We start from the raw sequence: 14,278 nt of genomic DNA, 5'->3' as shown, positions 1-14,278 counted from the left end.
TGTCCCCTTAAAATATAGGATAGTTAATTTAACCCTTAACTACCCCCATTTGTGAGGGTCGGGGATTCTGTTTAAAGACCCATGCAAATCTATGGGAAATGTATGTTCCCACATAACTTACGGCTGGAGATATTTCAACAATACCTGGTACACATATTACTTATATGTCAAATAAAAAGATATGATAGTTAAATTAACCCTTACCTACACCCTTATATAAAAGATGGGTTTTTGTTTCAAGTCCCATGCAAGTATATAGGACTTCCGTTACCTTACTCCACAAGCTCCGCTCTGCATCTCCTGGTGAATGTGTTAGTCCGGCTTGCAAGCCACACCCTATCTCACAAAGACATGCCTACTGTTTAAGCCCCACCCCTTTTATTATCTACCCTTTTTGGGCATCTGTCTGGCTTGCAAATCCCGCTCAGTCCCACCAAGCCATGTCCCCTTCTATTTTCAGCATACAATATCTTCATCACAAGTCAGTCCCACCTGAGGACAGGATATGAAGATGGGATATGAGGACAGCATATGAGGACGGGATGTAGGGTCAGGATATGAGGACGGGATATGAAGTTGGCATATGAGGACAGAATATGAGGTCGAGATAGGAGGACAGGATTTTAGGTTGGCATATGAGGACAGGATATGAGGTCGAGATAGGAGGACGGGATGTGAGGATGGGATATGAGGAGGGGATATGAGGTCGGGATATGGGGACAGGATATGGGGTCGGGCTATGAGGACAGGATATGAGGATGGGATATGAGGTCGGGATATGAGGTTGGGATATGAGGTCAAGATAGGAGGATGGGATAGGAGGTCGGGATATGAGGACGGGTTGGGGTCCCACATAAACACATGTGCATATGAACAATGTTTTGGCAATACAATGGATTAAGGTTAGGTAAAAGTTACAAAGTATAAAAGGTAAAAATAGCTAATAAAATTACTTCCAGCTATATAATCTCTATATTCACTTATATCACAATTTAGAGTCCAGATTTTCTCTCTTCTGTTGTTTTCTTTTGTATTGATCACTTTATTTGCCACTTATGTCTGTCGAGGTGGTTTATATGAAGTTGCACTTTATTTATGGGTCACTAGGTGGGGCTAGTATACTATATGGTTTACATGTGTAAGTGTAAGCAAGTTTAGAGTTGTTTCTAGAGGAAAGCAGACACGTTTTCTTTTCTAATCCTAAAGCTCTTCATGCAAGATCAGCAATATCTGTCTATCTAAAAATGAGAACAGCATAGCCCTTCCTATGTTAAAGGGGTACTCCGGCGCTAAGACATCTTATCCCCTATCCAAAGGATAGGGGATAAGATGCCTGACCACGGGGGTCCCGCCGCTGGGGACCCCCGTGATCTTCCACGCCGCACCCCGTTATAATCAGCCCCCGAAGCATGCTCGCTCCGGGTCTGATTACTAGCGATCACAGGGACGGAGCATAGTGACATCCCAGCTCCGCCCCCTCAATGCAAGCCTATGGAGGGGGCGTGACAGCTGTCATGCCCCCTCCGTAGGCTTGCATTGAGGGGGCGGAGCGTGATGTCATACGGGGCGGAGCCGTGTCGTCACTATGTTTTGTCCCTGTGATCGCCAGTAATCAGACCCGGAGCGAGCACGCTCCGGGGGCTGATTCTAACGGGGTGCCCCAGCAGCGGGACCCCCGCGGTTAGGCATCTTATCCCCTATCCTTTGGATAGGGGATAAGATGTCTTAGCACCGGAGTACCCCTTTAAGATTCCAGTTCTAGAGTCCAGGTCAGGGTCTCATAACTTCAGACAGGAAAAAATGATTTCCCACAGCACATAGGTTCAGAGAGAAAAATGCTAGTGTTTATTCTAAAAGAGAAAAGTGTCTCACCGCAAGCTACATTTCGACCAGCTCAATCTAGTGACTACCACACAATATTTAAGGGTACTAATCAATTACCAAAGTGCATTAATTCATTCATAATACATAAATTCATAAACATTCAAAACATTTATCAGCACAAAACATTGCATAATGTCCAAAGGCAATTAGTGACATATAATAAAGTGCAGTTTATTATATTCCGAAGTGTCCAGTGCCATTAAAATACATATTGTTCTTAATAAAATATGTACACACATTTGTGGATAATTCAAAAAAAATTTGCAGTAGGGACAGAGAAACATTCAGCAAACACACAGAAACATGTAAAAAGACTCCATTGCCAAGCGAGCGTTGTAAAAATACAACACGCATGCACAACTTTGCTCCCATACTCCTAGACATAGACATAGCAAAAACAAACAGCCAAAACACAGTAGGCATAAGCATCACCATAGTGATCGCGTCCCGGCTTGCTGTGCATGCGCAGCTGGGCCAAACGTTGTAGTACGGCCATCTTTACTAAGGTAAGCCTTCAATTATGTAGGGCATTTAGAATAGAAAACCTGCAAGAAAAGGCACAGAAGGCAGAATAACTAATGCATATAAAGAGGGCACAGCTATACCAATGTTCCACTATCGTGTATAATCAACAATTCACATACATAAGATGAGGTTGTGATGTCACTCACAGCCCCCAATGAACTCATGGCCATGTTTGACACCATGAGCACAATTCCAGGGCATCACTGCCAAATAAGACCAGGAGAGCTGGTCGAAACGTAGCCTGCTGTGAGACACTTTTCAATTATGGAATAAACACCAGAATTTTTTTCAGTAAAACCTTGTGCTCTGGGGAGATCCTTTTTTGCTATCTGTCTGTCTATCTAATATCTATCTCCTATCTATCTGTCTATCTATCTATCTGTATATCTATCTATCTGTACATCTATCTATCTATATATCTTTAGTGTCTATGTTTATTATAGCTATCTATCTATCTAATATCTATCTATCTATCTAGCAAACAGGTTGACGCAGCAGCACTCCGGAGTAGTGAAAAATAGTGACTTTTATTTATCACCAAAATGTACAGCGACGTTTCAACAACCTCTCGTGGCCGTCATCAAGCTAAGGGCTTGATGACGGCCACGAGAGGTGGTTAAAACTTTGCTGTACATTTTGGTGATAAATAAAAGTCACTATTTTTCACTACTCCGGAGTGCTGCTGGGTCTACCTGTTGGCTGTATCTTCTTGGGGTCTGAGGACCAGGGCCCAACCACAGCCTGCACCCTCTTCATTTTGCCTCTTTGAGTGCTGCTCCATCTGCTTTTTCTATCTATCTAGATAGAAAATAAGGTGGCTGCAGCACTCAAAGATGCAGGAAAAATCAGGTAGCTTTATTCCATAACCAAACAGGCGGTGAAACTTAGTCTCTTTAACATCATGGAATAAATTGACCGTTTGTAGTCCACTACTTGGTGTGCTGCATCTATTTTCATTTTTCTATCTATCTATCTAGTTATCTATCTAATCCATCTATCACATATCTTTCTACCTATCTAGCTCATATCTCTACCGCTAACTTGAACATATGTTTTGACCACAGAATATGCAATATCCTAGCAGTAAATATTACAGAGAACATGGCTATTACTAGGGACACATGGGTAATGAGTTCTAGATAGTAAATGCTATTATAATCCAATAATGATCCATAAAATAATAATGAGAATTTCATTTGGAACATAACATTGTCATCATGAAACACGTCTCTCGTCTGCCACTAGTAATGGTACATGTTATTTAATGGATTAATAAAATCTTTGAACTTTATTGTTTAAGATTTGGCTCTAAGGCTCACTTAGAGAGACTGGAAGAAGTAACGAAAGAGATTGAAGCCACAGATACCTACCAGCTTCGTGATACTGAGTTGATATATGGAGCTAAACACGCATGGCGCAATGCAGCTCGCTGTGTGGGAAGAATCCAGTGGTCCAAACTGCAGGTGGGGCTCTCTTCTCTTTGTGTATCAGTCCATGGACAGGGCCATATTAAGGAGATATGTCTTATGCTGATCATACTGTACTTTCATATATGGCCATCCACAACCTATGAGTGCATTTGATTTTATACAGAGCTATTGTCTCCTAGATGCACTGCTATTAACATCCAGTACACCATGTGGGGTGCCTACAAGTCTGTAATATTTAATAGGGATTTCATGTGCCATCATGCTTGGTCCGTCCACTTGGCTTTGTGGTGTGTATGGACACCTGGAGGACTCATGGTACTCTATCAGAAGTTTGTACTGTAATGTGCTGATACAGCAGTCTCTGTTCTGTTACTTCTAATTTCCACAATGTTATTCTTGAAAGATCTTTTGGATAATTGCTTTCTCTCTATACTTTCACAGGTCTTTGATGCTCGAGACTGTACAACGGCACATGGAATGTTTAATTACATCTGCAACCACATCAAGTATGCCACCAACAAGGGCAACCTCAGGTGAGATCTCTCTAAATGTTTTGCTGTACAGTATATGCCAGTACAATTATTCATGTTCAGTAACTTGATTTAACTATTTAGCAGGCTATTATAATGTCACTTACTGGTGAAGCTATGACATGTCATCCTACAGGACCTGCTGCAAAGAAGTAGTGCTGTTTTTTTCATTTTTCTTCCACCTACCTCATTCTTTAAGAGAAGAATACTTGCAATGGATTTACTTCACCTTTTTCATTTTAGAACTCAGTTACAGCTTCTTAAAGTAAAGGGTTCGGCCAACTGTTTAGGGAAGGCATAGGCAACCTTCGCCGCTGCTGATGTTGTGGATTACATCTCCCATGATGTTCATACAACCAAAATGCTGCCGAAGATTGCCTATGCCTGGTATAAAATGTAAGGCGGCCTCCCCACTCTCCACCAGTAGATGATGTCAGTAGAGAGAATCGTCGGGGGGTATTGGTTTTGCCCAGCCCAACTGTTATGCTCTTAAAATGATACGCTAGGGCCAGAGGCTTATCCCTCCCCTCGGCTGTGCCGAAGGTTCATGTGTAAGGGGGAGATAACTGTCGGATGAACAATCATTTTTACAAATGTTAAGTTCCCCAGGTTGCAATTGTATCTTATATTTACAAGTTACTTCAGAAAGTGGAACCTACATGGGTTCAAGTTGAAAATGCTGACAACCAACAAATAGCTTATTTATAGATCATACCATGTAGACCTTTGTAGTGTACGGTACTTTACAGTTCGTCATCTGTCAGCCAACCTTTAATTGAAGCTTGTCTGATGTCTCTTTACAGATCAGCAATCACTATTTTCCCCCAAAGGACTGATGGAAAACACGACTTCAGGGTATGGAATGCACAGCTTATCCGTTACGCAGGATATAAGCAGCCTGATGGCTCAGTGCTTGGGGACCCAGCGAATGTAGAGCTAACTGAGGTAATGACATTATTAAGATAATCACATATCCCGGGAAAACTGATAATGAGCAAGGATGACTGATCATAAAAGGGAGACTTTGGATACCTGGCGAGCTTTGCTTCTAATTCTATCTTCTTTACTTCAAATTATTTCTTTGGATAGATTTGCATTCAGCAAGGCTGGAAAGCTCCACGAGGCCGATTTGATGTCCTCCCTCTAGTTCTTCAAGCAGATGGCAATGATCCTGAACTGTTTGAGATCCCTCCAGAAATGATTATTGAGGTTCAAATCCGGCATCCTAAGTATGAGAACCTAAAGCCTTGTATTTATATATAGTGCATTCCATATCAGTTAAAATGTGTTAGTGTGGTTCAGGAAGAGACATATGTATTATTACATTCTAATAGTCCTAACTAAATGCAATTCTAAATTTAGCAATAAGTTATAACTGTGTTGTAACAGTCTGCAGTGAAATCTTCACAAATGACAAACAAATGAATAGATTTATATTTCCAATACAGGTCACATTTTAGTTAAAGGAAACATCCAATTGTGAAAAACGTATCCCCTATCCTAAGGATAGGGGATAAGTTTCAGATCGCGGGGGATCCGATCCGGGGATCTCCTGTAAGGGGCCCCGACAGCCCGCAGGAAGGGGGCGTGTTGACCATCGCACGAAGCGGCAGCTGACACACCCCCTCAATACAATTCTATGGAAGAGCTGGAGTGCTGCCTTCGTCAATCTCCATCTCTGCCATAGAGTTGTATTGCGGGGGCGTGTGTCCGCCTCCTCGTGCGGTGGTCAACACGCGCTATCTAGCCAGCGAGCCGGGGCCCCGTACAGAGAGATCGCGGGGGCCCCAGCGGTCAGACCCCCCACGAGCTGAAACTTATCCCCTATCCTTAGCATAACTGTATCCTTGTGCATAACTGTGTAAATCTAGATGCTCAATTTGCCTATCATTGGCTGCAATGTCTATTACTTTAGAATAAAAATAAAATTTCAGAATTATTATGTTTCAGAATAAGACATCACTTTCTATAAACCAGGATACCTAGGCACACATTATGAAGGAGTCTCTGTATGGCCAAACCCTATACAGTCCCAAGAGTATCTGGCAAATCATAAGCATGTTTTTATGTAGTAAATGTACTGTATCTCTTAAAGGGGTATTCCAAAGGGGTATTTGTTTTTTATTTGACTATGCTACAGGGGCTGTAAAGTTACAGTAGTTCATAATATAGTATCTGTACCTGTGTGTGACGGTGGTCTCACAATTCTTCTGTGATTATAGCCCGAATATTTATTTTTACAGCATACAAAATTACCCATATCTCAGGATTTCCCAGGTTGCAGTGCATTGAGACCTAACATCACTAGTCAGGTGATCAGAGGGAGCCTGTCCTGCTTCAATTTTGCAACAGCTGTAGGCCCCCTGGTTAGAAAACACTGTGTTTCAATGGGTGGGGTGGCTGATGTTTGGGAGGAAGGAAAGTGATCTCAAACTTTCAAGCATGGAACTGTGGGATGTGTAGTTTAGAGAACAAAATCAAACAGGAAATACCCAGTTCTGGCAGGTAAGTACTAAAATCACCTTATGGTGTGTTACAACTAGCGTTCCGGACAGACACGCGAGCGCTCTCCTGCCCCGTCCTCCTCTGCCAGCGGGTGCAGCCTTTCGTATCAGGGGTTGTGTCTGCATGCAAACGCCGGGCCGTTACTCCCCTCCTACTTCCTCAGCTGTCCCAGGTCACCAGTGTGTGTTTACCCACCATCTAGTGCGCGCGCACCAGCTCTCTGCAATTTAAAGGGCCAGTACGCCCTTAATTGGTTACTGCTGCTCGCTGACACTATAAGTGTCATCACTTCCTGTTTCCCCTTGCCAGATCTTTGTGCTCATTAGCCAAGAGAAAGCGTTGTGGTTCTGTATTGCCTTGCTGTGTTCTGACCTCCTTGCTTAGTTCCGGACTACGCTCCTGTGCCGCCTGCCCTGACCTTCTGCTTTTCCTGACCACGAGTTTGCTTCTTCCTTCCAGTGCCACATGTCACCTCGGCAGCCTATGTGGACGAGTCATGCCAGGGGTAGCGACCTGGGTGCCGCCTGCCACAGCAAGTCCACGCCGCCTTGTGGCGGGCTCTGGTGAATACCAGTGGCACCTTAGACTCTGCTCCCTGGTACGGCCCACGCCATCATCCACACAGGTTCAGCGGATCCACTTTTTCAGTGCCACTCACATGGTGGATAACCCCTTTAAATGCAAAAAGACTCATTCATATTGCAGAATCTATCTTAAAAATTCAGCTCAGAAATTCTGGTGCAGCAGCCTCTTATTGTTTTGAATTGGATTTTGCTGAACACAACAAAATTTCTGCAGTGAACAATTCTGACACAGAAATTCAAATTCCCGACTCTGCATAAAGAATAAACATGCTCATTTTTTTCAGTGAAATCTTATTAAAAGTGCATTACTGTTTGTGGCAATATCCGATTGGTTCTAGCACAGAATGTACACCTGAATGAATATTCTACCGTTGGATGAGCCTTTAGAGTATGTGCAAAATAATGAATATCCACATCGGTTTATTTCAAACAGAATTCCACTTGGCGCAGCTTCCCATTATTTTCAATGGAATTCTGATGTACTGTGAACATTGACAAATTTCCTTAACAGAAAATTCTTCAGCAGAAATTCCAGATTCTGCATATGCCAAAAGAATAAACGCTTTGAACAGTTCATTGCCATTAATGGGAACGGCACATGTCTTTTGGGAGGTCCTAAAGTCAGTTGATATTAGCAGCGAAAAGTCTGCCTGGAATTTCTTTACATGGATATTCCTTAGTGTGCACATACCCTTAGGGTTTGATATGTCCTCCATTGTTACAGGTTAACTAACTACAATACATGACACAAGAGAAAGAACTTTCTTCCTTCTGGAGGAGATCTAATTTACAAATCTATTCCCAGGGAGCATTGTCTGACATATGAATGATGAGAGGCAACACAAATCAGACTAGCAACTCACCATTAAATGGCAGAACTGAACATGATGGATAAAATGATGATACAAACGATTGATGATGGCAGCCAGAAATTAAATAGAAAAAAAACAGAAATGCAGGAACAGGACTTAAAGGGGTACTTCTGTGGAAAACTTTTTTCTTTTTTTTTAAATCAACTGGTGCCAGAAAGTTAAACAGATTTGTAAATTACTTCTATTAAAAAATCTTAAGCAGGTCAGCAGAGAGCACTGTGGTAATGACATCAGAGAAATCTGAAAAGAAAAGCATTTCTTTTGTAGTATATAGCCCCTAAAAAGTACTGGAAGGATTAAGATTTTTTAATAGAAGTAATTTACAAATCTGTTTAACCTTCTGGCACCAGTTGATTTAAATAAAAATTATTTCCACAGGGTACCCCTTTATCTTATTCCCCCTAATCTTATCAGCTACTGTCAGTTTTCCTTTAAATCTGAATCCCCTGCCAGTGGCTGGGGGGTTGGATATTTCCACCTCCTACCTCAGCGCTCTAAGGCAGCTGCCTTAGAGGCCTTTTGTTAGTGCAGGCCCTGGATTTGAGATAGATAAAGTTAGATACGAGAGAGAGAGAGAGAGAGAGAGAGAGAGAGAGAGAGAGAGAGAGAGAGAGAGCGAAGGATAGATGTGTTTCCTCTTTTATTTGAAAGCATAATCAGACATTATTGTTTAATGATCACATGGCAGAATTTTTTATTCATCATTCATGTTATATCATGATTTTATTTCTAAAACCATAATAGAAATAAGTAAGTACCATCATGTATACTTTTTATCTCTTATACATGTCCGTATTAATAAATGAATAGTGACATGACTTAAACAGTTCTGCAAATGTAGAATAATTTAGCACCATGATAATACGGTCTTCTCTAATCCATGTGGTCAGGTTTGAATGGTTTAAAGATCTGGATCTGAAGTGGTATGGATTACCAGCTGTGTCCAGTTTGCTACTAGAGATCGGAGGCCTGGAGTTTACTGCTTGCCCTTTCAGTGGATGGTACATGGGGACTGAAATTGGAGTTCGAGATTACTGTGATAACTCCCGCTATAACATACTGGAGGTACTGTGGCCTGGTAAAGAGCTCCACCTTTTGGTAGCATTAGATAATGAAATGTCACTTTAAATGTATTAGTCACAATTACACCATGTACTGTATTTTACACAGCATTTTTAAATGTTTATTGTTAAAACAAATATGACTTCCAATGGTGTGTTGTTATACTGGCCGACAGCAGTTGATCACACCTGACAGTATATGCCTGGATACCTTCCAGATTGTGTAACTACAAACGTTGCATGAATATAATATTTTTACCATTCAGGAAAGCTATCATTCCAAATGGTGTACTGTAAATCCCACAACCGACATCAACCATTTAGAGACAACCGCATTTTACTGAAGTAAAGATTGTTCAATGTGAAGAGATGAAGTTACAGCCAATGTTATTGTTCACGTATGCTAAAATAATCCAGGCTCATTGTGCTGAATATGTTGTAGTTTATCATTTCGACAGATATTATTTAATAAAACTGTTTCCTGCAGGAAGTTGCCAAAAAAATGAACTTGGACACAAGAAAAATGTCCTCGCTATGGAAAGACCAAGCTTTGGTGGAAATTAATATTGCAGTTCTGTATAGTTTTCAGGTATGTCATAAATATGTGTTTCACAGTCACGATACAAGAAAGATAACCTTAAAGGTTGTTTATATTCTGTTAAATGGCACAATGATAACTGATGTATCATTTATTTGTGTGCACATACTAACCTTTTCAATTGTCTCTAAAGCTTTAGACACATTTGCAGTGATTTTTTTCTTATTGTTGTTCTGTTCCCTAAATGTAAAATGAACTAAAGGTAAATCCATCATTCAGATGAACTTTCTTGGGGGGGGGGGGGGGGGGTTGCACCACACCAGCTCAGAGAGGAGACCAGGGAGAAGCATATGAACTGTATACGCATATAGAGAAAAAATAGACACTATGGTATAGATTCATCAAGACTTGTGCTAAGGTAAATTTGACCAGTTGCCCATGGCTTCCAAACAGATTTCTTCTTCTTTTCAAAGCCCTTTTAAAAAATTTAAGAATTGCTATGGGCAATTGGTCGACTTTTCCTCTGCATAACTCTTATTTAACCTCCCCCTATATGCAAAAATATATTTACTATCATAAACACAAAGTGCACAAATAAAAAATGCTTTACGAAGGTGTCCATAGCCTTTACCTGTTTTTGTTGCCAAAATAACATTACTGTTCACTTCATGTTAATGAGGTTAAAGGGAATCTGTCAGTTCTATATTATGCTTTGAGCTCATTTCTTAAAGAGGTGTTGCCAAGGCGCGGCATGCATCATTTTTTTTCTCCCACCCCTCCCAACCTTGCATGACTGATATACAGGGTGTTACGCCGAGCGCTCCGGGTCCCCGCTCCTCCCCGGAGCGCTCGCTTCTCTCTCGCTACCGCAGCGCTCCGGGCAGCTCCACTGACCCGGTGCGCTGCGATACCGTCTCCAGCCGGGATGCGATTCGCGATGCGGGTAGCGCCCGCTCGCGATGCGCATCCCGGCTCCCGTACCTGACTCGCTCTCCGTCTGTCCTGTCCCGGCGCGCGCGGCCCCGCTCCCTAGGGCGCGCGCGCGCCGGGTCTCTGCGATTTAAAGGGCCACTGCGCCGCTGATTGGCGCAGTGGTTCCAATTAGTGTGTTCACCTGTGCACTCCCTATTTATACCTCACTTCCCCTTCACTCCCTCGCCGGATCTTGTTGCCATTGTGCCAGTGAAAGCGTTTCCTTGTGTGTTCCTAGCCTGTGTTCCAGACCTCCTGCCGTTGCCCCCGACTACGATCCTTGCTGCCTGCCCCGACCTTCTGCTACGTCCGACCTTGCTTCTGTCTACTCCCTTGTACCGCGCCTATCTTCAGCAGTCAGAGAGGTTGAGCCGTTGCTAGTGGATACGACCTGGTCACTACCGCCGCAGCAAGACCATCCCGCTTTGCGGCGGGCTCTGGTGAAAACCAGTAGTGACTTAGAACCGATCCACTAGCACGGTCCACGCCAATCCCTCTCTGGCACAGAGGATCCACTACCTGCCAGCCGGCATCGTGACAGTAGATCCGGCCATGGATCCCGCTGAAGTTCCTCTGCCAGTTGTCGCCGACCTCACCACGGTGGTCGCCCAGCAGTCACAACAGATAGCGCAACAAGGCCAACAGCTGTCTCAACTGACCGTGATGCTACAGCAGCTACTACCACAGCTTCAGCAATCATCTCCTCCGCCAGCTCCTGCACCTCCTCCGCAGCGAGTGGCCGCTTCTGGTCTACGACTATCCTTGCCGGATAAATTTGATGGGGACTCTAAATTCTGCCGTGGCTTTCTTTCCCAATGTTCCCTGCACTTGGAGATGATGTCGGACCAGTTCCCTACTGAAAGGTCTAAGGTGGCTTTCGTAGTCAGCCTTCTGTCTGGAAAAGCTCTGTCATGGGCCACACCGCTCTGGGACCGCAATGACCCCGTCACTGCCTCTATACACTCCTTCTTCTCAGAAATTCGAAGTGTCTTTGAGGAACCTGCCCGAGCCTCTTCTGCTGAGACTGCCCTGTTGAACCTGGTCCAGGGTAATTCTTCCGTTGGCGAGTACGCCGTACAATTCCGTACTCTTGCTTCAGAATTATCCTGGAATAATAAGGCCCTCTGCGCGACCTTTAAAAAAGGCCTATCCAGCAACATTAAAGATGTTCTGGCCGCACGAGAAATCCCTGCTAACCTACATGAACTCATCCATCTTGCCACTCGCATTGACATGCGTTTTTCCGAAAGGCGTCAGGAGCTCCGCCAGGATATGGACTTTGTTCGCACAAGACGTTTTTTCTCCCCGGCTCCTCTCTCCTCTGGTCCCCTGCAATCCGTTTCTGTGCCTCCCGCCGTGGAGGCTATGCAGGTCGACCGGTCTCGCCTGACACCTCAAGAGAGGACACGACGCCGCATGGAGAATCTCTGTCTGTACTGTGCCAGTACCGAACACTTCCTGAAGGATTGTCCTATCCGTCCTCCCCGCCTGGAAAGACGTACGCTGACTCCGCACAAGGGTGAGACAGTCCTTGATGTCTACTCTGCTTCTCCACGTCTTACTGTGCCTGTGCGGATATCTGCCTCTGCCTTCTCCTTCTCTACTATGGCCTTCTTGGATTCCGGATCTGCAGGAAATTTTATTTTGGCCTCTCTCGTCAACAGGTTCAACATCCCAGTGACCAGTCTCGCCAGACCCCTCTACATCAATTGTGTAAACAATGAAAGATTGGATTGTACCATACGTTTCCGCACGGAGCCCCTTCTAATGTGCATCGGACCTCATCACGAGAAGATTGAATTTTTGGTCCTCCCCAATTGCACTTCCGAAATCCTCCTTGGACTACCCTGGCTTCAACTCCATTCCCCAACCCTGGATTGGTCCACTGGGGAGATCAAGAGTTGGGGGCCCTCTTGTTTCAAGGACTGCCTAAAACCGGTTCCCAGTACCCCTTGCCGTGACTCTGTGGTTCCTCCTGTAACCGGTCTCCCTAAGGCCTATATGGACTTTGCGGATGTTTTTTGCAAAAAACAAGCTGAGACTCTACCTCCTCACAGGCCTTATGATTGTCCTATTGACCTCCTCCCGGGCACTACTCCACCCCGGGGCAGAATCTATCCTCTGTCCGCCCCAGAGACTCTTGCTATGTCGGAGTACATCCAGGAAAATTTAAAAAAAGGCTTTATCCGTAAATCCTCCTCTCCTGCCGGAGCCGGATTTTTCTTTGTGTCCAAAAAAGATGGCTCTCTACGCCCTTGCATTGACTACCGCGGTCTTAATAAAATCACGATAAAGAACCGCTACCCTCTACCCCTCATCTCTGAACTCTTTGATCGCCTCCAAGGTGCCCACATCTTTACCAAACTGGACTTAAGAGGTGCTTATAATCTCATCCGCATCAGAGAGGGGGATGAATGGAAAACGGCATTTAACACTAGAGATGGACACTTTGAGTATCTGGTCATGCCCTTTGGCCTGTGCAACGCCCCTGCCGTCTTCCAAGACTTTGTTAATGAAATTTTTCGTGATCTCTTATACTCCTGTGTTGTTGTATATCTGGACGATATCCTGATTTTTTCTGCCAATCTAGAAGAACACCGCCAGCATGTCCGTATGGTTCTTCAGAGACTTCGTGACAATCAACTTTATGCCAAGATAGAGAAATGTCTGTTTGAATGCCAATCTCTTCCTTTCCTAGGATACTTGGTCTCTGGCCAGGGACTACAAATGGATCCAGACAAACTCTCTGCCGTCTTAGATTGGCCACGCCCCTCCGGACTCCGTGCTATCCAACGTTTTTTGGGGTTCGCCAATTATTACAGGCAATTTATTCCACATTTTTCTACCGTTGTGGCCCCTATCGTGGCTTTAACCAAAAAAAATGCCAATCCCAAGTCTTGGCCTCCTCAAGCGGAAGACGCCTTTAAACGGCTCAAGTCTGCCTTTTCTTCGGCTCCCGTGCTCTCCAGACCTGACCCTTCTAAACCCTTCCTATTGGAGGTTGATGCCTCCTCTGTAGGAGCTGGAGCGGTCCTTCTACAAAAGAATTCTTCCGGGCATGCTGTTACTTGTGGTTTTTTTTCTAGGACCTTCTCTCCGGCGGAGAGGAACTACTCCATCGGGGATCGAGAGCTTCTAGCCATTAAATTAGCACTTGAGGAATGGAGGCATCTGCTGGAGGGATCAAGATTTCCTGTTATTATTTACACCGATCACAAGAACCTCTCCTATCTCCAGTCTGCCCAACGGCTGAATCCTCGCCAGGCCAGGTGGTCTCTGTTCTTTGCCCGATTTAATTTTGAAATTCACTTTCGGCCTGCCGATAAGAACATTAGGGCCGATGCTCTCTCTCGTTCCTCGGATGCCTCGGAAGTTGA

The 14,278-nt window shown here is 44.1% G+C and overlaps 1 protein-coding gene and 1 long non-coding RNA gene across 7 annotated transcripts in view; one reads left to right on the top strand and one right to left on the bottom strand.

The window, feature by feature from the left end:
* The window catches only part of NOS1 (nitric oxide synthase 1), a 327,182-nt gene that overhangs the window by 264,993 nt on the left and 47,911 nt on the right, over positions 1–14,278 (top strand). For all 6 annotated transcript variants that reach the window (XM_056536921.1, XM_056536930.1, XM_056536911.1 and 3 more), the window contains exons 6-11: positions 3,710–3,872; positions 4,281–4,372; positions 5,173–5,314; positions 5,459–5,598; positions 9,221–9,395; positions 9,879–9,980. In XM_056536921.1, the coding sequence (XP_056392896.1) occupies positions 3,710–3,872; positions 4,281–4,372; positions 5,173–5,314; positions 5,459–5,598; positions 9,221–9,395; positions 9,879–9,980 (814 nt within the window). The remainder of the gene's footprint in view (positions 1–3,709; positions 3,873–4,280; positions 4,373–5,172; positions 5,315–5,458; positions 5,599–9,220; positions 9,396–9,878; positions 9,981–14,278) is intronic.
* Positions 1–14,278, bottom strand: part of LOC130285504 (uncharacterized) — a 37,997-nt gene that overhangs the window by 2,598 nt on the left and 21,121 nt on the right. The gene's annotated exons all lie outside the window — the stretch shown is intronic.

Source organism: Hyla sarda, chromosome 1 (assembly GCF_029499605.1).
Source record: "Hyla sarda isolate aHylSar1 chromosome 1, aHylSar1.hap1, whole genome shotgun sequence".
In the NCBI taxonomy this organism is placed as follows: Eukaryota; Metazoa; Chordata; class Amphibia; order Anura; family Hylidae; genus Hyla; species Hyla sarda.
Note: the sequence above shows the minus strand (reverse complement) of the source record. Positions and strands in the feature narration are given on the sequence as shown.